The sequence below is a fragment of the Lissotriton vulgaris genome, chromosome 8 (assembly GCF_964263255.1).
Source record: "Lissotriton vulgaris chromosome 8, aLisVul1.2, whole genome shotgun sequence".
NCBI classification, from domain to species: Eukaryota; Metazoa; Chordata; class Amphibia; order Caudata; family Salamandridae; genus Lissotriton; species Lissotriton vulgaris.
Window position 1 is genome coordinate 1,002,235,400 of NC_141696.1, and position 23,139 is coordinate 1,002,258,538.

At 43.4% G+C, this 23,139-nt stretch overlaps 1 protein-coding gene across 1 annotated transcript in view; it reads right to left on the reverse strand.

The window, feature by feature from the left end:
• Positions 1-23,139, reverse strand: part of BORA (BORA aurora kinase A activator) — a 338,798-nt gene that overhangs the window by 149,649 nt on the left and 166,010 nt on the right. Inside the window, exon 6 of the mRNA XM_086934892.1 lies at positions 4,879-4,944. Within this exon, the coding sequence (XP_086791018.1) occupies positions 4,879-4,944 (66 nt within the window). The remainder of the gene's footprint in view (positions 1-4,878; positions 4,945-23,139) is intronic.

Consider the following 23,139-nt stretch of genomic DNA (forward strand, 5'->3'; position numbering starts at 1 on the left):
GCCTTTTATCACTCCAGGCTCAGTATTACAGCTTGGATTGGTAAAAAAACATCCAAGCCAACCTGGGGCACCCACAAGGTCTGATTTATTGGACGCTGCGGGGGGAGAACACCAAGTCCCTCGTCGGCTCCCAGGCCACCACCATACTGTGCACTTGCAGGAGCTGGCTCCTCTACAGCTTTTTTTCTGCTCCTGTATGGTGTGGGATGCAAAGTTATATTACTAGTCCGGGAGAGTGCGGACTGGGTGTGCCCGTACTCTCGAAGGCTGGGAACCAGAATGTCCTGGTGGGTGGGATCCCCAGACCTGGTCTCCAGCTCTATTGTGCAGGTCAAACCCTCCCCAAACCTCAACTGGCAGATGGTGGCCCCAGGGCCCTACAGTAGCTCGTGGAGGGTGCATACCTCCCTCAGCCCTTATTTTTAAACATTTTAAAAGGGCCCCTGGTGATTGGGTCCCCGAGATCTTCAGAGGTACAGGAAGGGGGTCGCACGCACCCTTAATGTTAAACATGGCCCTGGATATGCCCCGCCCCATGTAGGTTTTTAACTTTTATCTAGGACAGGGGAAGGAGTTGAATCCCGAATTCCTAAGATGACTGATAGCACAGCTTTCTTGTGGCGACCACAAGTTCTGCGGATCATCCTCAGCATCAAATATCTATTTTTGTAACCTTAATTTCTCATAAACTACTGAATTGTTTTAGACCTAATAACAAGAAGTATGCTTTTTGGTCAAAATCGGTCCTTCTGTTGAATCTGGTGTTAATTACATTGTAGTTTTGGCTTCAGCGGTGTCCAATTTTTCTTTGGAAAGAGGAATGCGAATACATTTTTTCTTGTCCCCCACTTGACAGATTATCTTTCGAAGATTTCTAGGAAGGAAATAGGATGAGACTTTTTTTAAATAAAATTAAAGTGGTCAAACAGTGCCAAAGTTATAAGCAAACCAAAAAATGCTCTTCCTATGGAAATGTGGCCAGATCTACCCAATGACAACTGCCACTAGGAGATATATATATATCGATATCTATATCCCAAATTGCAACCAGATACTAGTTGTCAAAGTCTAAGTGTACTCATGGGGTAGCTTTTACATTTTCTTTATTTGCCACAACAAGCACCGACAGACGCCTTACAGCACGTCGCCTTTCTCAATGTCAGAACGGCCGAGCACAAAGCAGCATTTAAACCACAAAATAATTAATTGGTTTAGCTGTGATAAACAGTAAGAACGAACTGTATCACACACCACATGAAATGGTTTCATGGCGGCCATCTTATACTGGTGTCTCATCCCTTGACGCATAGATATATATTCATAAATATCACAGGTTTGATAACATGTGTAATTAAAACATTTCAAAATTCATCACTTCAATCTTCGAAAGTGGGATGGGAATATGTACTCAAGGGTCAACATGTGGGCTATTGGTTGAACAATGTCGTTAAATACTGGTGGTACATTGATGACGTCTTTGTTATTTGGCGCGGGGAGGTGGCACAGGCCAACGAATTTGTTAATGCTATCAATATCAACAATCTAAATTTGCATTTTACAGCCAATATAAGCCATAAGGAAGCTAATTTTTTAGATGTACATGTAGAAATCCAGGATAAGATACTTACCAGTTTGTTTCGCAAAACTACTTCAGGAAACATGATTTTACATGCCGAAAGCTTCCATCCCCACCATACCATCAAAAGTATACCCTAGGGGGAATTTCTCAGAATCCATAGAACCTGCAGCACACCAGAACTTAGGGATCTCCATCAAGGTGAAGCCAAAAAAACGACTTATGGCAAGAGGCTACAATTCCAGTAGCCTAGATGAGGCAATGAGAAAAGCTAACAGCTTAAATTGCCTCGAGCTTTTAAATCCCAACAGAGCAAACATTGAAACATCTGGGAGGAAGCAGGAGAGTGGGACATTGAGGCTGATAACAGGCTACAGCAGACAGTCACGCCAGATTGCAAAAATAGTAAGACAGCAATGGCCAATAGCTATGACTGATCATGTACTGAAAGAAGTTTTACCTGAGACCCAAGGTCACCTTCAGACGGGCTTACAGTATGCGCAATGATCTGGTCTAAAACAGCCCAGAGATGGCATCTAAAACGGATTGGCTATCGCCACGGAAAGGATTTTTCTGCTGTAGTTCCTGTCGGGCCTGCAAATTTGGGATTAACACTTCCACCTATGTTACCCCATTTGATACAGCCCCGATTGCCATCAAAGGACATTTTACTTGCCGCACAGAATTGGCAGTATATGTACTACGATGTAGCTGCAATCTTGTATATGTGGGCAGCACCAAGTTGGCAGTCCTTGTTCGTATCCTACAGCATTTACGTGCAATAGTAAATGCCGATCAGAGCTACCCAGTAGCTCGGCATTTTCAGACTACTCACGATAAAAATGTATCACATTTGAAATATTTCGTGATAGATGCAGTTGTGCCCAACAAGAAAGGGAGTGATCATGAGAAGACTTTGAGATAACTTGAGTCAAGATATATCATCCAACTTAACAGCAAGACCCCAGGAGGCCTTAACATGGGGGAAGATTTACACAACGTCTTATGAACAGTCCCATCTTGATGCAGTTGGTTAATCTCATGGTAAATTCCGTGTCTTTTGATAGGATAGACTGAGGGCTCTCCGTAACCTACGTACAATTTTAACGTGCAGAGAATTGAGTATTCCTGACTTTTCCTTAGGCAAATATGACATATTGGATTAAAATTCATTTTAACCTTTTGATATAAGAATCCAGAGCACTTTAGCACACGTATTTTAACTTTTTTGCACTTTAACACCAGTTCCAGGACGGCTATTGATATTTTAGGATCATTATGCTTGTAACGCCCCATGGTACAACACATGGCCATGCCCAATTCATCCATTAGGAATGTCGCAACGATAGGGAGTCATTCATTTGACCGGTTTGGGATTAATCTATTAGGTAGAAAGGTGCCCATGTATGCTACTCATGGAATTGAGGCGCCCAATGGGCGGTTTTGGGACATCATGTATTTGTACAGTCAATGCATTGCACCGATGCGCCTGCAGCTGCTTACATTTTGGTTAGTTATATAATGGTATGTAATGCACTGTTAAACCTATATAATCGATTGTTGGTGATTATCTTTTAAATACGTGCTATTTTTTATCATGCGATTTGCACAAGGGTATTATGTTTACAAATGCAAAGTATCAGACATTTTTCCGATAGCACAGTGGTTTAGGATATTCGGAAATTAGGTCCATTTATCCCGTACTGACAAATGTATTTATACAGATAATAGAGGGAGGGACCATATGGCGCAATATCTATGCATTTGAGCATATTTTGTAAATACGAACAGGCAATGAATATGCTATGAATTGCGGTTAAAATGTTATGATTTTTAAGACTCTATAGACCAGCAAACAGCACATAAGCACTTTCTAAAAGATTTATTAATGTTTACATCATACAATCATAGTTTTAATGAGTATTTGTTTACCATTTGCCACTCATCTGATGTCGAAACGCTACACTACATGCACTTTAAAATGGCGCCTGTCTATCGGGTTCTACCTGTGATTTGCACGTTATAGTCCTATTTCTGTGGCCATGTTGAATTACTGGTTGGCGCGAAAAATGCAGTTGATCCTTCTTTTAAAAATCAGTGTTGTGTTAACGTCAGGTATCAGTGAGCAAGGGCACGGACGTGCCCGAAACGCGTCTGACGATATGCACCTTTTCATGCACTAAATAAAGCATCACGAATTTGAAGTCAGACTGGTGTATTTTTGCTGTCTGTGTACCAGTCTGTGCACAAGGCACTTTGGAGGCAAGTTGGACCGAGCGCGTGAGCACACACACACAAGCGAACACACACGCGAACCAACACACACGCGAACCAACACACACACAATCTCCCCCCCCCCCCTCTGTTTCATGGGGGCTCCCAACCCTGCAGGGCGGAATATTTGGTTTGTAAAATCACAACTACAAGAAATAGGAGGGCAATTAACGGAACTGCTCCAACAACGTTTGTTTTTATTTGGTAATGTGTCTGCCAGTACACAGTTCTAACTCATTTCAGCACCGCTGCCTTAATCATTAGGATGGAGGTGCTTTTTATCCCTGTCCCCATGTGACCAAAAGGCAAATATATTATCATGACAATCAACAAAATGCCTTGTAGCATCTAGGGAGCACACCACTGCACTCCACCCTCCAGGTTTCACACATTAGCGTGCCATTCCGCCACCACCACATTATCTTGCCCAACGCGTTTCAGGGTTCTCCACCCCTTTCTCAAGGGTTTCAAAGACGACACTTGAAAACTGCATTGCTTTCATTTCCGGCACATTTATTCAAACATGCCCCTCAGTGGGCGTGTGCATAGTGCACCCTCACACCATCGTTCTCTCGGACTTTTAGTCCGCAATGCGTGGCCATTATTTTCAAGTAGTCAGGTCAAGTGTTCCTCTTAAATTTTGCAACAGTCTTTGAAACGATTTAGCCCGTGAAGCCCCGCACTCCCTTTAATAAGCGAGCCCTACCGCACTGCAACCTACTGAAGGCTTTTAAAGACTGTTGCAAAATAGATTTATCTCAATACTAGCTTCAAAAAGAAAGGGGAAGTTTCTTTTATAAAAGAAGGATTGAAAGTACTTCTTTAAACAAAGTTGTTAAACTGAGTAAATTACACCTGGAAAGCATTTTTCAAAAAAACATAATAGTATTTTAGCTAGAGTTGGGATGCTATATTGCAGCTAGTCTGCTACAAAGGTATTGCTTGCTTTGAAGAAGAACAATGGTGCATGACTGGTGCAGGTTTAAAAAAAAGTTTTAACATTCTTTATGTGTGTAATTTATACATACCATTGCTTTTCCCAGATTTCACAACTGGTTCTTTATTGCTAGGAGATTCCCTATAAAAGTCAACATCTGAAAGTGAAAAAGTAAAGAAGATTGAGTTATCACTTGATTATAGAACATAGCGTGACTGCCCTTAGCAACAGATGAATTGAAGTTACATCACACATTAGAAAATACAAGTGTATGTACACCATCAATAGGAAACCAGCCCCTGCGAAACCAATATGTCTCGCCTCTGGAATCTTTTGACTTTGCTATGTCTTCGGACGATGCTGTACAACATAAGCAAGAAACTGCAGCAAGGCAAAAAAAAATGACATGGCTACTTAATTTTGTAGGCACGTGCAAGCCTTCTAACGAATGATCTAGAAGCAGCAAGAACTTTTAAACTGGGGGGAAATAGTGACACAGCGCAGAGGCAGTTATTTGGCAAGGAGAAACAGACAAGGTTGAGAGCTGAAAAAAAACATATGTACTCTCATGGCCTGGTTAAGAAATAAAAGTTCCCTAAAAGTAAGCAGTGGCAGGATAGAAGCCAGCAGATTAGAGAGATGGTAAAGAGGCTATGCTTCACGGGGAGGAGCAAACAGAAGATGGACAAATTGGGACTTGGAAGGCACCGAATAGGAAGCAAGCAAATGAGCGACAGAGCCAACCAATGATCAGCAATGGACGGGCTGCAAGTTGTTGGTAAGCCACAGCAGTCTTTTACAATCAGACAACTTTAACTGTCTGGTTTGGCTTACCTTATTTCTTAAAAACAGCCCAAATTACTCAAAGAAAATGGGGCTACTTTTCTTTTTGTAAAGTCTTAGTGAGAATAGGCAGTGGTCCTGGGACCACTGCCTACTCACTCACCCTAAACCTTGTAGCCCAATTTGCAAAGGTATGGTGTACAAAAGGACCCCATTCCTTTTGCAAACAACGTCCCACTGTACTTTGGGAGTCTAACTTACCAATGTTTCGAGACCGAATTTGCAGTAAAAAGCCACTGATACATTAGGTACTTAAACACTATTTGAGAAAGACACCCACAACACGCCCATTCCAAACAGCAATTTGTAAACAATTTCTAACCACCAATTCAGAAGTCCGTAAGATTTACTGACCCCTAAAATGGATTTAGTTCATAAGAGGAAACTTTAGTGTTTGCAAACGAATTATAGGGTTTGCAATCTCTAAGAACTTTTGTACATCTGGACAAGTCTTCTAAGTTAAAAAAAAAAACAACAAAAAACACACAGTTGAGCCTATTTTCCTACATGGTAAGCTCATCTCAGTCTCCCTTTAGTAAAAGTAAATATGCAATTACCAACCAGAACCTAAAATCAGTATTTAGCGGCTTGTAGGCTGCATAAAGGAACTTGGTGCTGAAAATAAAGTGGTTTGGCTAGCATCAAACAATGGATTTAGTAATGGAAGACTGGATTAGGATGAGACACTTCTGGACCCATAGTACTGTTTTATGACTTGCCTGCGGACTAGATTTTAGAATACTATTTCCATATGTATTGTTTAATTCCTTAACGTATTTTGGCCTTTCCAGGATTTGAACTTTTGCACTGAATCATCAGAAGTCACTAGCAAGCACTTATGGGTGTTAACACATTGGAAACTTCACTACAGACGACATCCGCTTGTAAGGGAGTTTAGCCATCAGCTCACACACCCACAGGACTAGCAGATTCTCTTTGAAGCCAATATCTGTATTTTCAGCTTCACTCATGGTGTACTGAGCATCAATCTAAAGTCAAACTGCTACCAAATGGAAAAATAAGTTCTGGAATAGTGATCCAACGCACCAGAGTGTGGCCTGTTTTTGAAGCTCATAGCACCAGCGTTAGTGAATGGGTAACGATAGATGCGATAAGAGGGGAATGCAAGTGGGGAGTAGTTTTGGAAGGGAGGCGGCAATTGCCTTTCGATTTCCCCAAAAACAATCATTCTGCAACCCACCCATACCACTTTGGGACAACATAAAAATAAGCATTGGCAGAGCCGCCAAAGCCTAAAGATACAAGAGAGCTGTTAGCGTTGTCAATGCTGTTTAATAATCTTACAGCAGCGAGGCTGCAAGTGGGGAAAAAAAACACGCTATGATGTGGCCCTACCTTTTTTTTTTTACTTTTCTTTTTGTTTTCAGTCATGCTACTATGCGCCATGCCAAAAAAATCATTGACAACGTGAATAGCTCTCATGGTCCGGACCCAATGGCTTTGCCAAAGCCTTTTTTTTTCTGGCATGGTGTGTCAAGCAACAATGAGGGACTGGCTTGGGGTTAAGCTACAACAAGGGGGGGGGGGGGGGGAGGGGGTTCGGCAACAATAATGAGCTAAGGCAAGGAGAGGGTCAAGCAACAACGAGGGATGGAAGTGAGGTCAAGATACAACGAGGGACAGGAACAGGTAAAGCAACAACGAGAGACCGCAGCAAGCAAAAAGAACACTGCAGCACTGTGAGGGGGGAATCAAACAACACAGTGGGGTGAGAGGGGGTCAAGCAACAACAGAGTGGGACAAAAGGATTGGAGGTAGGGTCAGGCACCAACATGGAGCCGGACAGGGAGGTGTCAAGCAACACCATAGGAAAGTAGGGGGAAAGCAACAATGAGGGAGGGTGGAAGCAACACAAATAGGAAGGGGCAAGCAACAACACGGATGGAGACAAAAGTACAAGGGTAAGAGTAAGCAGGGGGTAGTGGCACATGAGGGAGATGGCCGTCAACACACACACTCTTACCGGAGTATTTCAACTAAAAGGAAATAACTTTTAAAGCGTGAGTAGTGGAAAAAAAAAAGTACTTGGGCCATGCTCCAGGTGAAGGACAAACACACAAACAAGTGAAGCTGACCCGCTGTCCAAAGTAGCAAGGAATGAGACCGACAATGAAGCAAACCAATGGTAAGCAATGGGAAGGATCTAAGCCCATTATAAGCTAACAAAATGCCATGCAAGCAACAGTGCATCAGCTGTCTCCGGTGAGACCTAAAAAATACATTTTCAAGGAATGCTGTAGCCACGTACAGTGCACCTGTAAGAAGGTCTTTCATAGTAAAACCAAATCTGAAGATGATAAAATCTTCTTGCACAAGCGTTCCCACTTGGGCATGTTAAAAAAGCACCTGCTGTTTTATTTTGCTTGCCAAACCCCTCTCAGTTAAGCGATCTTCTAAACCCGTGCCACATTACCAGGTAAGTGTCTAAAAATCCCCCACCATCTTAAAGTGTGATTTTTTTACCAAATCTCCATGGCACTCCACTCGAACAAGTGTGCAGAGTGAACTTTTTATTTTGGTAAGCCAGTAGGGGCAGGGAGCGCTGTGGCAGGCTGTAGTCAGATAGCACTATGTCACCCTGACTTCTATTCAAATAATTCCATCTTCAGGGTTTCTGTGCAGCCGCTACTCTGAGTTTTAACGGGGAAGCAGGCTGTGTCCAGGTAATGCTCGTGCTCAGCATCTTATACAGCAACTCATTCAACTTCTTTGATTCCTGTTTTTCAAACACATGGGCAGTGGGATCATTTGATGAAAGATGGAGGTAAGGAAGACTGGGGATTAGGGGAGGGTGTGTGTTAAGGGGGGAGGGGTTAACTACATCAGTGGTTTGACTGATCCGGTGCAGAATGCCGGCAGTGTGTGGGAAGAAGAGTTAGTAATATTATGTGAGGCAAACTATGTTCATTGTGTTCCCGCAGCATTAGTCTCAGATTTCTGTGGTAACTGCTTCTCAATAAAAGCATTGGCATAACCAAAAGATATTGCCTTTGGGATTTATTAGCTTCACAAACTGCTTTTGCAAGTGCTGTACAGTGTCAGGGTTTTGTACAGACACCAAAATCAACACAAAAATAAATCTTGTAAAAAAACAATACAGCATTGGAGGAGAATGGACCAGAAAGATATGGGAGGGATGGAGGGGGCGGATGGGGGAAACTACGGGAAAACAAGTGCATCTATGGCGTTAGTAAGCAAAAAAGAAAAGCCGGAGAACAACGCGGAAATGAAGGGGGAAAGTACACAATGGAGACAGTTGGAAAACTTGCATTCTTAAGGAGTGCATGAACAACAACAACAACAAGAAAAACCAAGCTAATAGGTATAGCCTTGGAATCTGGGTTCCATGTTTAAAAAAGAAAAAAAAAATCCTACACAATGAAGATTGAGTCTATACTTTCTGGCCCACCCCTACTCAACGACTTAAACATCGCACAAACGGCTGACTGGGACTCATTAACAGTCATGACAGTTACCAGTGGTGTAATGAAAGTTTGGGTGCCCCCCCTGCTCGCCCCCCCCCTCTTGCAGCTCTGGGAGTCCTTAGGGTAGCCATCGCACTTTACAAAAATTGTCTTTCCATTCCATTCCATTCCCCCCCTGCAATGTACAGGGAGAGGCCCCCGCTCCGGATTTCACCCGGAGCGGTCAGGCCTGAATACTGTGCTGTAGGGGCTTGGAGGCAGAATTAACTTTTATTAGAACCAAGGCTGTCCTCAGCACTGCAGCTCTTCTTGTAGTGTAGTTCCTAGTTTCCCACTAGGCCCTGCGCATTGGAATAACATAAACAGTAGTATCGACGTGGAACTGCTTATATTCCAGGCCTCCACTGACTATGCTAAACTTAATTGGGTTGTGTTACCAACTAGCTCAGAGGTCACTGGAAACTTTCTTCTCTGCATAGGAAGTGATCAGCTTCCCTGGCACAGACAAGAAGGGATTCAGTTTTCCAACAACCGTGCAACATGACAACTTTGCTCCTCAGATCAAGAGTCAATCTCTAGGGTCGTGTGAAACAATAGACATGTATTTCACTCAGTCAGTCTAGTGCAGTTTACTTTCACAAGATGTAGAGAATAGAGAGACGGGCGTGTATCAATAAAGGGTTAACATTTATTGAACAGTCTTTCTTCTCGTACAAGAGAAATGTATTGCCACAATTGCAATAATTGTTATTATAAAAAGTACGTACAGTAAGATAAGTATTGCGAAATAGAACTGTAAAAGCATTGATATGGTTTCTTAGCCATACAATGGTTTAAAAGTAATAAAACATATATGCAGTCATATATACATTAGGCTAACATACTCAACTGGTGCTTCTAACTGAGCCTACCCCAGTGTGCCTGACCTAAGCCTAACACGTGAAAGGGGAGTAAGTAAGTAGCTTTAAGTTAAGTTGGTTTTGCCAAGGTTTGTTTCAAGAATTCTCGTCTAAGGGTTTAGTCAACACCATACCTCTGAATAGAATGATGGAGGATTGGTATCTCCTTCAGGGGTCTCTCTCAATATCCCAGTCACCCGCGAGGGTAAACCGGAAGCGCCGGGACTGGATTTCTCTGCACGAGAAAGGCAGCGGCTGCTCTTCAGCGCGTCGAGGAAGGAGGGGGGACAGCGTCCGCGGGCAGCTGGAATCTGCTGGATGTCTTCGCAGAGGGACGTCTGTTCAGCTCCTTAAGCGTACTGCACCATAGTTCGCGTTGTAGCGGCGATAATGGTAATCAGCAGCTTCACCACCACAGGATAGCAGGCTGCAGCGACAGAGTGCTAGATTTACCAACACAGGGTCATGCAGGCAGCCAGCATCAGTAGCTCGCAGCTCACAACAGCTCACAGTCGGGGGTTGCTTAAGGCAACGTTGGTAATATTTATACCCGACAGGTGCCGGGTTTGACACAAGTTTGCTGGACATAAGACGTCAATTAAAGATGTCACTAGGAAGTGATAGTTATCAGTTGCTCATTAGAGTTCTATTACTAATCAAAACATAGCAAGCGGGGATTTCCAGGTTTGCTAAGTTTTTATCTTGTTGAAGAACTCGGAGTGTTATCTAGGAATATCAGATAGTGACTACTGCTCTGTCATTGCACTAATTGGTCGCAAAGGAAGTGGCAGAGGGAACTATGCTGGAATGTGGCTCTGTTCGTGTGAGGCCAGAGATGACTTTTCAGAAAATCGCACTTGAACGGTTATGCCAATATAGGGAATAAATGGATTTATAGCCGAATAGGGGCATAAGGTCACAGTATCGATCAGGAACCTAGATAAACACGCAACACCCACTCCACGGGTTAATGTCCATCAAAATTACTAAAACTAAGCAATTAGATGCATGTGTAACATTGCCCACCCCAAAATACATAAATGCATTCGAAATAGGCGTACTTGTAATACATGAAATTTAGGTACTGTACGTTTTTTAAAGCATAGTAATCATTCAAAAAATTATTGCATATGAAATCAATGAACGATTATGCAAAAGGAATTACACATGAAGTATCTCTGACAGAAGAAAAGCGAGATAAATCATCACATAAAAATGCATTGTAATAACATGTGTGCTGGAGGCTGGTGTAATGTTGTTATGTCTCTAGATGTGTTTAGAAATAGAAGTGCGAAGCTTCTGTTCTCTAAGAATAGTTTTTACGTTAAGCAAAGAATTGTTCGTGCCAAAAAGTGGTCAATATTAAAAAAATTGTCCAATTCAAAGAAAATATTTTAATGCTTGAACGGGGAAACAGAGTTCCAAAGCTTATTGCAGTTTTTGTTGATCAAGACTGAAGGCCGAATTCAGAGTTCATGGGACCACTGTGTGTCGGAAAAGCTTCTAAAGGTTATTGTTTCTCTACGGGTGAGAACATCGTATCAGACAGGCTCTCAAAGAATTGGTCTACAAATTCAGGTGATAGTTCAACCAAATTAGATAGTGCTGTAACTTGGCAGGTGTGAGAATGATTGCTGTCATCGAAGGCAGGACCAGCAATGCTCACAGAACGTTGTACCTGGATGATGTTGCTTTTGTCACTCGCTCCACTGTTACCACTTGGCTGTAGTACAGGAGTCTCCACGAATGCCGTCATCAGGATTGGTAGCCGCTGGGGACAACACAATGCGTGAGCCGTTATTGGACTGAGCAAAGTATCGACGTCCATTGGTACTGCTGATGGAAGTGAAAGACAGATGTCCAACATGCATTCATCGCCGCAAAGCATACACCGTAGCACAGGTAAAATGCAATTTTGCCATATCGGTGTGAATGAAAGGAACCAGGTCATGTTTAGATCTCTCAGCCTGGCCAATCCAAGGACGTTAGTTATCCTGTCCCGGTAGCGCATTGCTAGGATTGTTTCTTCCATTCCCATGGGAGCTATGTCTGAGCCGAGGCTTGCCATAACGTAGCAGGAGGGCCAAAAATAGAATCCCTGCGACGAGTCCCAAAAATAATGGTATGCCGCCAAAAATGGAGTGCACAAAATTAGGAAAGATTCCCAAAATTGCCTGGAAGGGTGTTAGCAGTCCCGTAAAGACTGTCTTAAATATGCCTGGGATGCTTGTTGCACTAGACATGTTAAGGAGTTGGCTGAACATTTCTACGAAATGCACGGGGCAATTTGTTGATAAAAGGTCATGAACCTCAGTAGCCGTCCTTGCGACTAGAAGATCATACGTCTCTTTAGATGACGTTATAGGCACTGTTGTCTGTAAAAGTACAGATTTCATTTTGCTTAATGTATCAATTCGTATAGAATAGAGATTCAGACGAGGCCAGATGGGAGTCACTATGTCTGGAGGCCCACTCGGGAACAATGCTTGCATACAACATTTGACCATGGACGTAACTTGTACTAGATAACTTTTCCCTGGCGTCAGGCCACAACATCTGTGATCCGTTCTAAGAATGTAACTCCCGTTTGCGAGTTGCATAAAGAAGGGCTCTATCTGAGTTGCAGGTGTGACTAGCTGGTGGCATGAAAGGTTGTTTGAATTTCCATCACATGCTCCGTGTAAATTAATACCCTGACACAAAAGTATACCGCTTAGTGAATGTTTACAGTTGTCACCACTAAGAAATACATTTTTGTCGCTGTCACTATAGCAAGAATGAGTGTATGGTAATTTCCATATAGATTTTACATATCCTTTACCCAATTGTTCATACTGGCCAGCAGGTATGTATTCAAGGCACTTTTTAAAGCGGAAAGTTGTTATCGGAATTGTGATAATTCCGTGTATTATCCATTCAATGACAGGACTCTCTGACATTGTCAATGGTAATCTCTCGAGTTTTTCGATGCTCAGGATTGTATAGTCTGCTCCTTTCTGTGCCAAACTGATCTGTTTATCAGTAAGGTTAAAACTGGAAAATAATGACGTTGTGTTTATCAAACGCCAAGGCACATAGCCTGAACGAAGATTTTGCAGCGTCCAGCCTAATTCTATAATAGAGCGTAATTGAGACTGGCCCTGTTGTAACATAAGCAAATCTCTGTCTATCACATCAAAGGCAGAGGATACAATATTGTCCAACGAATCTATTCTGGAACTCAGAGTCATTAACCCATTGTCTACCACAGAAAGTGATTTCTCCAAATTAATACGATCAATTTCTCGTATTTTTTCAGCAGTTTCAATTTGCTTTACTTTCCAAGCCTCGTTGTAAGCAGCATAGATGCTGGTCGCTATGAAACGCTTTTGACGCTGTTTGCGTGGTCCAAGAATGAAATCGCGCAAATCAGCACCATCTTTTAATAAAGACAAGTGTTGCTTAATTTCAGCCAGTGTGGATGTTGTTAGCCATTCTAGGCAGAGTTTCCCTACACTGTATGTTGTTATTATTCCTGGATGTTGTCTCTGGGAATATCTTGAGTCTAATCTGGTCATTTTTAACCCCTGTGTTTTATTCAGGAATCTATCTTGACAGCTATGTGTGTCTGTAGGCCAGATTAACCACTTTTTCCAATCAGGATGTGTTCTGTTGAAATGTAAAATTTGTGACACGTCTAACTCAATATCTGTGGTTGTATTCTCAGCTATTGGCTTTGGTATAGACGGTGTTTTAAGGTCTTTGTTCTTAGCTAGGCCAAGACAAGATGTTTGGTGTATTGTGTCATTTAAAAATAACATTTGTTCAGGTATCATGCAGGTTCTAAATAGTGCTTCTATGCCTTGCACCTGCCAATCTTTTGTACCCCAAATCGTTTTCGTTTCAATATTATTTTTCCAATAATCAAAACCAAATGTCATCATTTTGTCATAAAATGCTTCTGAATATATCAATTTAGAATTTGTCAGCATTGTCTTCATTCCTGTTTTATCTAACAGTTTATAATAAAACGTTTCTGCATCACTGGTGTTAAACCCTGAGAAGTATTTGAATTTCTCAAAAAATGCTTTAGAACTGCTTTTAGGTGGTGTAGAACAATGTTCCCATTGGTTATACATAAAAACATTTCTAGGCTGTGCAGATTTATGCAAGTAATGATCCCCATAGTGGGTATAACAGAATAACTGCTCATAACTAGATGAACCTTGTAAATAATCATGATCTGTGAATCTAGCTGACATTACTAAATCAGACATCATGTCATTAATACTGTTAAAGTCCCAATCATCAGAGAATGTACTCGGTGTCACAAAGTCACTTAAGGAAACCTTTAGTTGATGAGGATACTTCAGGATTTCGACCGGACCATAGATCTCATAGTCTGTTTTCTCCCATACTACCCCACCAGGTATTGGAATTGCTGTGACATTTACTGTTGGCAGTTCTCTTTTCTTCACGTGGGATGATCTGTGTGGTTTCAGGACTAGGTTGATGTTCTGACTTGCTGTGTCCATTGTAATATATTTTCCTTCAATGAATTTTCCCAAACAGTACCATGATGAGCCAAAGCAGGAGGAAAAATACACCTAGACCGAACCAGAACTCTAGCCAAGGGGAAATGAGGTAGATTTCCTTCAGTTCATGAAAGAGTTCCGTTGCTTTTTCTTTAAAAGACTTTTGTTTCTGGCATCACTTCGGGGTCGTTTTCATCTTCAGAGAAGTTGTCGAAGTTGATGAAATAACCAGAGGCAGTTCTGTCAATTGATGGGATTGTTCTTTCAAACTGTCTCTCGGTAGCACTTTCTGATGCCACATCATTGTAGACTGGTGTTGTTTCTTGATGAACTGTTTCAATCTGTGTCTCAAGAGGCACGAGTTCCATGGCATTATTGCATAGTCCTTCATTGTGCACTGCAGGCTGATCGAATGTGATTAGTCTTTCAGTTTGAACCTCTTGGATTGTTGCAAGTTTGGGTATTCTGTTGTTTCTTGGGAGTACACTTGGCCTACTATTGATTATAGGCCACATGCTTGTGGTTTTACCAGATCGATGGACACGACGGTTCTCCTTTTTACCAGCACGGGGCGGTAGTACAACTGATCTTGTTCCGGTGACTGCCAAGACAGGTACTGCTTTTCTGTAAGAAGGCCCAAATTCCTTCTTAACCGCGATCTTTTCTCTGACTAGATCCCCAATCTTTGGAATCCAGACAGGCCTTGCTGGGGCTGTTGCGGGTGGTGCCTCGTCAGTGGTACTTGGCTGTTGCTTTAACTATGTTGCTTAATGATTTTCTTGTTTCATTCAGTTCCTGTAAAACAGCCAAACGATCCTTTACATCAAAGTGCGTTGTTTCTTCTTGTACCACTGACATCTGACTATCGAGGTCCTGAACTCGCATTCTAATTCCGAACAATAGTTCGTATGGGCTGAAACCTTTTAGAGAATTTCTTGGCATGTTGTTAAGACTAGTCTGGACACTTATTAAATGTTTGACCCACCCAGCGCTGAACCTAATACCTTCGCTGTTATAGATTGCTTTATGCCCCGGTTTTTTCTTTCTATCACACTATTCCCTTCCGGGGTATGACGGACAAGAATACCACAACCCAATTCCCATGCTAGCCATGGCCTCCTCATAAGCTCGAGAGCTAAAAGCAGGACCCTGGTCAGAATGGAACGTGGTAATTGCGTATATGCCGATATGGACTCGCAAATCTTTTATAACCGTTCTAGCGTCAGCCGAGCGCTGGAGGCCTCATTTTTTAAGCGCTTTTTGTCTTAATGGTGTACACTGGGACGCGCTTCTCTTCTTTGATTGCGCAGATAGACCGCCTTATGCTGTCTAGAAGGGATCCTGAAACTACACTGGCCTGTTCATTACTGCGATCTCTGTTGCAGTCTTCACAATTTTGAGCAAAACATTGAATATCTATACTCATTCCTGGCCACCAGTACTCTGATTGTAATTCTTTCAGAGAAGCTTTGATTGTTTGGTGTTTCAGACCCAACCCCATGTGTGCTTCCAGTAATAGGAAGCCCCTCCTGCTCCTGTTTGGAATTACTCTGTCCCCCACTCCAGGGATTCGAGCAAAAGGAACGGAGTTTGCATCGATTATGTATGCATAATTGAGTGGATAGTTTACGGGTAGTGCTGCACAGTCGCCTTTTACGGTCGTTTTTACTGCCAGCATGGTTTCCCCGTCTATGTACTTATCTGTACGCTTTTTTGTGGCTACGGAAGCCGGTTTAGTTGCTTCCGCGGTGGCTGTATTAGCCAATGAATTCCCTGCAACGTGAACGCCATCACGTCGAAGACTCTGTGCGTGAATCACGTGAGTCTTTTGTAGTTCTTTGTGTAAAAGAGCTACTTGTTCCCAAAGCAATTTATGCTTTATTGTGGCACCTGTGTCATCTTTGTAGTCGTTTTCGTTCCAACTCTGCAGTTTATTATTGTAAGAGTTGACGCAAAAATGAGAATCGCACACTATAAGTGTCGGGAATTTGCGTTCTGCATTTTCGAGCGCCATCTTTAAAGATCTGATTTCAGTTCTCTGAACCGAACAGTTTCTTACAGATTCAGTTACTTTCGGTCTGAATTTACCGCACAGCCAACGACCTTTAATGATCGCACATGCTGCATCGTAGGATTTTCTCTACGTTGAAATGCTGTACAAAGCTATCTGTATAGATTATACAGGCGTATTGTGGGAGGCAGAAATTCGATTGGCAGAGGATATTCTTCTTCATATTCTAAATCATTCAGTTCTTTGTATTGCGGGGCGAAATAGTATTTCACGTCTTCCGCTCCTAGAGAATCTATACACTGTATCCATTTCAGATCCAGTGACACTGTAGGCAGGTTTACTGGGCTGAATAGCGCTTCGAAGGCGGATTCTGCTGTGAGGATATTAATCCTTTTGCCGTGTGCTAGTTCTCATTCATTTGCTAATGCGATTTGCACTGCGTTCACAGTTCTTTCTCTATGACTGAATGTTTTTTCTGCTTGTGTGTACAAGTGAGATTTAATTGAAATTGGTACCTTTTCTCCCTCATTAGAGGTTAGGTATGTGAATCCGCATCTTCCTGGGATGACTCGGATTACAAGATCGATCGTGTTGTCACGTGTATCTAATTTTGTTTTTGCTAACATGTCTGTTTGCAGTGATCTCAAAATTTGTGTGTTTTTGAGTCCAATTGATTTGTTTAAAATCAGGTTTAATTAGTTCGTAGAGCGGTTTAACCCTCTCTGCGTAATTTAGGATGTAAGTTCTTCCGAAATTCAGAAAACCTAGAATGGATTGTAAATTCTTCAGCGTTTTTGGAGCTTGGAGTACAGCGCACTTCTCTAAGAAGTTGTCCGCTAGGCTTTTCCCTTCACTCGATAATTCTTACCCTAAGAATAGTACTGTCAGATGGGCAATTCGGGACTTTTTAAAGTTGAATTTGTAACCCTCTGCTGCGAACCCAAGTATTATGGTGTTCACTCTTTTCAAGTGAGTATCCAAGTCGTCGTCTGAGATAAATATCATCTACGTAAGACAATGCTTCATCATCATAGATTTGTAGTAACTCTGTTACCCTAGCTGAGAATAGCCCTGGGCTGTTCTTGAACCCCTGTGGGAGTCGACAGAATTTTTTCTGCGACCCAAATGCGGAGAAAGCGGTCAAATATCTGCTTTCTGGTGCAATGTTTTGACAAAAAAAACCATTAGAAATATCTAATGTCGTTTTATATTTTTTCCTAACTAGGTTATTCATTAGGGCTGCACTATGCGAGTTTTGTACTGCAAAAGTTTTGCAACATGTATTAAGATGTCTGTAGTCCAAAACTAGACGATATGAATTGTCTGGCTTGGAGACAGGAAACAAAGGATTGTTCATTTGAGAGGTGCATGTTTCAATCACCCCCTGGTACTCAAGTTGATCTAAGATCTCCCTGACCTGTTTTTTAGCTTCTTGCTTTATGGGATACTGCCGTTGGGCAGTTGGTTCACTTTTTAGTTGGATTTTGTGAGGAGGTGAATCCTCATCCCATCCTACATGATTTTTATACAATGCAGGTGCCTGGGCTACTGCCCATTTCCTTGCATATGTGTATTTTTTATGAATCGGAATGTGATTCGAGAAGGCAGGCATAATCACTTCTTCGCCACGAGGGCACTCCCTGACAAACTCTGGGGGCCAATCTTTTTCAGCTAACAGAATATCATAGCCTTTTGAGAGCTTATCCCAAAATAGACCCTTAATTTTCCTAGTCTTATCACCCTCTATACGCAATGTTATTTCGTATATTTTATGGGGCTCGCTAAGTCTGGCGTCGGCAGTTTCAACTTGAATGTATTCATTCGTGTCCACTGTCTCCAGATGACTCAAGATCTTGCGCGCTATACTGATTTCTGCTGCACTGTCCAACATTGTCAATGCCCACTCCCTGTTTTTCAACTGTGTCCTCAGTATTCTCGGCATGGTTGATTACTCTAATACTGGCTACCTTCTTTTTCTGAAATTGAGATTTTTTACTCTGAGCAGGTTCCTTGTCTTTGGACTTGGTGTGCTCTCCTGGGTCTGACCGTCCTCTTCTTTCCGAATTCTGTGGAAGAGATCGAGAGGGACGTGTATCAATACTTTGATATCTATCAGGTTTTTTCAGATTATCCCTATTTCTAAGGTTATATTTTTTCTCAGAGGGCTCCCGTTGGGGAGACTGGCGTTCGAGTCGGAGTTCTTTCCCTCCGTCGAGGAGACCTTCCTCTGGACTGGAAAACTTTTTCCTTGGGAGTGGATTGTTTATTTCCATCCCAGTTCTTTTTAGGAGTGTTTAAATTATTTTTAATAAATAATTTTTCAGGATTTGCGAGCAGTTGGGGCTTTACCGGTTTCCCACCCAAGCTGTCTCTACCTAATTCTTCATAGCATTTTTCTATGATTTTTGCTAGCTCAACAGGATCTTTTATATCTGTTTCCTTCAACTTCTGGCGAATCGCCACAGATGCTGCTTCTCCTTTAATGTTGGCTAATAATATAGCCGAGACCTGCTTGAAGTCTTTCAGTAATTTCATACCTAGATTTAAAGCGGGCTCTGGACCGAATTCATTTTGAATCTTTTTTAGCACTTCTGGTATTACCGCCATAGACGGAACACCGTGTGTTTTTGTGTAAATGGAAGCAAAGACTGTACCCCAAGTGTCGCAGTCCTCCACGTGTGGTGCGATTCCCATAGGAAGGCAGATGGTCAAGATTCTGTGTTTCTCAATAGGGGTAGTATCAGGAAATACTGCCTCTATTTGAGTGATTTTCTGTGCTAACCAGAAAGGAATTTGTTCCCGTTTTACGTGTGTTTTACCAAGACATGACTGTATGTTCTGTGGTGTAATTTTATTTGTGTTCCCCTGATGAGGGGTCAGCTGTGGTGTATTAACAGCTGGCTGGACTGTTGCAGTCCGCATTACATATTGGACTAATTGCCTATGTATTTTTATTAATGTGTTTAGCTGTACTAACAGCTCTTCTCTAGACATTTTTACAATGTCGTGGTGTGTAGCTGGCTAGAACCGGCCACGTGGCTCCTGGTCTACCTAGTGGACCGAGCCTAGTTATGTGATCATTGTGTTTTAGGGCGCCATGAAACCAGAGCAGGTGCTCTTGAAATTTAAGTGGAATTTCAATCTCCTCGAAAGGAGCGTACTCTTCCGGAGGTTTCTCTATTTTGTAATAGTGAAACTCTTTTGTTATAGCGTTTACCGCTGGAAAGTTTATCCATGAATAGAATACCTCTGTCTGCCGATATTCGTGAGCCTCTATCACGAAGACGACCGTACCACCTAGAGGTGTCAGTCCGTTTTCTATAAGTTTTAAAGTTATAGATCTTCTTTTGTGGACCGGGATGATAATAGCATCCGGGTCTGTGTACTCGGGACCTTGCTGAGCTGCATCTGCTGCGGCCCCAGTGGTGCCGTTGTTTTGTACTGACATTCTATAAATGCAGTTTTGCAGAGTAGGTCTCCAAGGAGACAAAGATTAGGTGCACAATATTTTGGAACACTGTATCCTTCAACGTTGAATAAACCAGAGCTTTACATAGGAATCTCTTCCTACTAAGGTCGGGCGGATTTTAACCTTTCACCCACTCCAGACGTCTATTGGAGTATTTACGGGAGAAAGGGGTGTGAAATCTGCACGACTGAGTTACTCTACAAGTCTTGCGTTAGTTTATCGCCTTACCAAACGTTTGGGCGCCATGTAGTGTAGTTCCTAGTTTCCCACTAGGCCCTGCGCATTGGAATAACAAACAGTAGTATCGACGTGGAACTGCTTATATTCCAGGCCTCCACTGACTATGCTAAACTTAATTGGGTTGTGTTACCAACTAGCTCAGAGGTCACTGGAATGCAAATGCTACTTACCAGTATGCATCTGTTCTTGGCATGTAGGGCTGCTGACATTCATATCTGTGCATAGATCGCCGCCTAGTGTTGGGTCCGGATGATTGCACATTGTTGTCCTGGAAGAGTCTTCGAAGTATCACGAGATAGGTGGCTCCTCCCCTGGACTACAGTGCGCATGGGCATCGCCTCCATCCCCAGATTGTTTTTAGCCATTGGCAGAGATGGAGTGAAGTATGTGAGTGATGACCATGCTATGAGCATATACATATATACATATGAATGAAATACTGCAGCTGCTACAGGCGCCGGGGAGGAGGGTGGGCGATATGAATGTCAGCAGCCCTACATGCCAAGAACAGATGCATACTGGTAAGTAGCATTTGCAGTTCGAGGCATGTGGGCTGCTGAATTCATATCTGTGCATAGAATACATAGCAGTCCCTCCATTAGCGGCGGCCGCCCGTGCCAGCTGCAGCAGTCTGAAAAAGCGTTTTTAGAACAGCCTGACCAACAGCTGCTTGCTGTTTGGAATGCACGTCTACACAGTAGTGTTTAGTGAAAGTATGTAAGGTAGACCATGTGGCTGCTCTACAGATATCTTCTAAGGGAATGTTACCTAGGAAAGCCATAGAGGCCCCCAACTTCCTGGTGGAGTGGGCCCTCGGTGGGATAGTGAGAGTGCGCTTAGCTTTAGCGTAACAGATCTGAATGCATTTCACTATCCACCTAGCGATCCCAGCTTTGGAGATAGCGTTTCCCTTGTGGTGTGCGGCAAAAGCAACAAAAAGTTGCTTGGTTTTGCGAAAATCTTTTGTCCTGTCTACATAGTACATCAAGGCTCTTTTAACATCAAGGGTGTGGAGCATCCGCTCCGCCAGCGTCTCTGGGTTTTGGAAAAACACCGGCAATTCAATTGTCTGGTTTATGTGGAATTGTGATACCACCTTGGGTAGGAATTTAGGGTTAGTGCGGAGCACCACCCTGTTAGCATGTACTTGGAAGAAAGGTTCTTGGATGGTGAGCGCCTGCAGCTCGCTAACCCTCCGTAGCGATGTAATTGCTACTAAGAACGTAACCTTCCAAGTCAGAAACTGAAGCTCACAAGAGTGCAGTGGCTCGAAGGGAGGACCCATCAGCCTTGTAAGAACCACATTGAGGTTCCATTCTGGAGTTGGTGGGGTCCTTGGTGGAATGACTCTTTTGAGTCCTTCCAGAAAGGCCTTGATAGCAGGGACCTTAAAGAGTGACAGGTGTTGCCTATTCTGGAGGTATGCTGCCATAGCAGACAGGTGAATGCGGATGGAAGAGTACGCCAGATTGCATTGATACAGGTGGAACAGGTAACAAATGATGTTTTGAATGGAAGCATCTAGCGGGTCAATATCGTGGTTAACACAGTAGATGACAAACCTCTTCCATTTAGCCGCATAACAAGCTCTCGTAGTGGGCTTCCTTGCCTCCCGAATGATGTCCATGCAATCGGGAGGAAGATTGAGGTAGCCAAACTAGGACTTCAGGAGCCAAATCGCCAGGTTGAGCTGTTGCGGATCTGGGTGCTGAATGTCGCCATGGCTCTGCATCAGAAGGCTGGGAGTGAGATGAAGCCTTTGATGCGGTACCACGGACAGTTCTAGAAACGTGGTGTACCATGGTTGGCGAGCCCACGTTGGAGCAACCAGGATGAGAGTCATCGAGTGCTGCCTGAGCTTGCGTGCCACCAGCGGTATCAGAGGTGCTGGGGGAAAAGCGTACGCAAATCTGCCTGACCAGTTCATCCACATCGCATTGCCCTGTAATTGCGGGTGTGGGAACCTGGCGGCGAAGCTTCGGCATTTTGCGTTCTCCTTTGTGGCGAACAGGTCTATCTCTGGATGACCCCACCTTTGGAAGTACGGTTGGAGTACCGATGGATGTATCTCCCACTCGTGCATTTGATGGCTGTGCCTGCTGAGCAGATCCGCCATCTGATTGTCCTTGCCCGGGAGATGCTCTGCCATGAGGAAGATGTTCCTCTGAATGGCCCACTTCCACATGCTCTGAGCCAGATGAGACAGCTGCGGAGAGTGTGTGCCTCCCTGCTTCTGAATATAGTACATGGCCGTCATGTTGTCCGTCCGGATCAACACGACTTTGTTGCACAGATGTACTTTGAACGCCTTCAAGGCCATAAAGATTGCCATCAGTTCCAACACATTGATGTGCATCTTCCTTTGCTGTAGTGTCCAGAGTCCCTGCACCGTGTACTGGAGTACATGCGCTCCCCATCCCTGGAGAGAGGCGTCCGTTGTCAGGATAATCTGTGGCACAGGCTCTTGGAATGGTCGGCCCTTGCAAAGGTTTTGTGGATTCCACCAATGCAGAGAGTTGTATGCCCGACCGCTCACCAACACTAGGTCTGTCAGTTGCCCATGAGCCTGAGTCCACTGACGTGCAAGGCACTCCTGAAGCGGACGCATATGTAGTCTCGCGTGCGGGACAATGGAGATGCAGGAGGCCATCATGCCTATCAACTGCATGAACACCTTCGCTGGAAGCGAGTGCTGGGGTCTGAACCGCTGGATCAGCGCCTGGATACTGGAGATTCTCACCGAATTTGGCTGCGCAGAGGCTGCCAGAGTGTTTATTGTCGCGCCCAGATACTGTCGCACGTGGGCGGGCTGGAGATGGGACTTTGGATAGTTCAGAGAGAATCCCAAATCGTGCAGGAGATGAATGGTGCGGGACACATGGTCGACGCACTGTCGTTCTGTCTTTGCCTGAATGAGCCAGTCGTCCAGG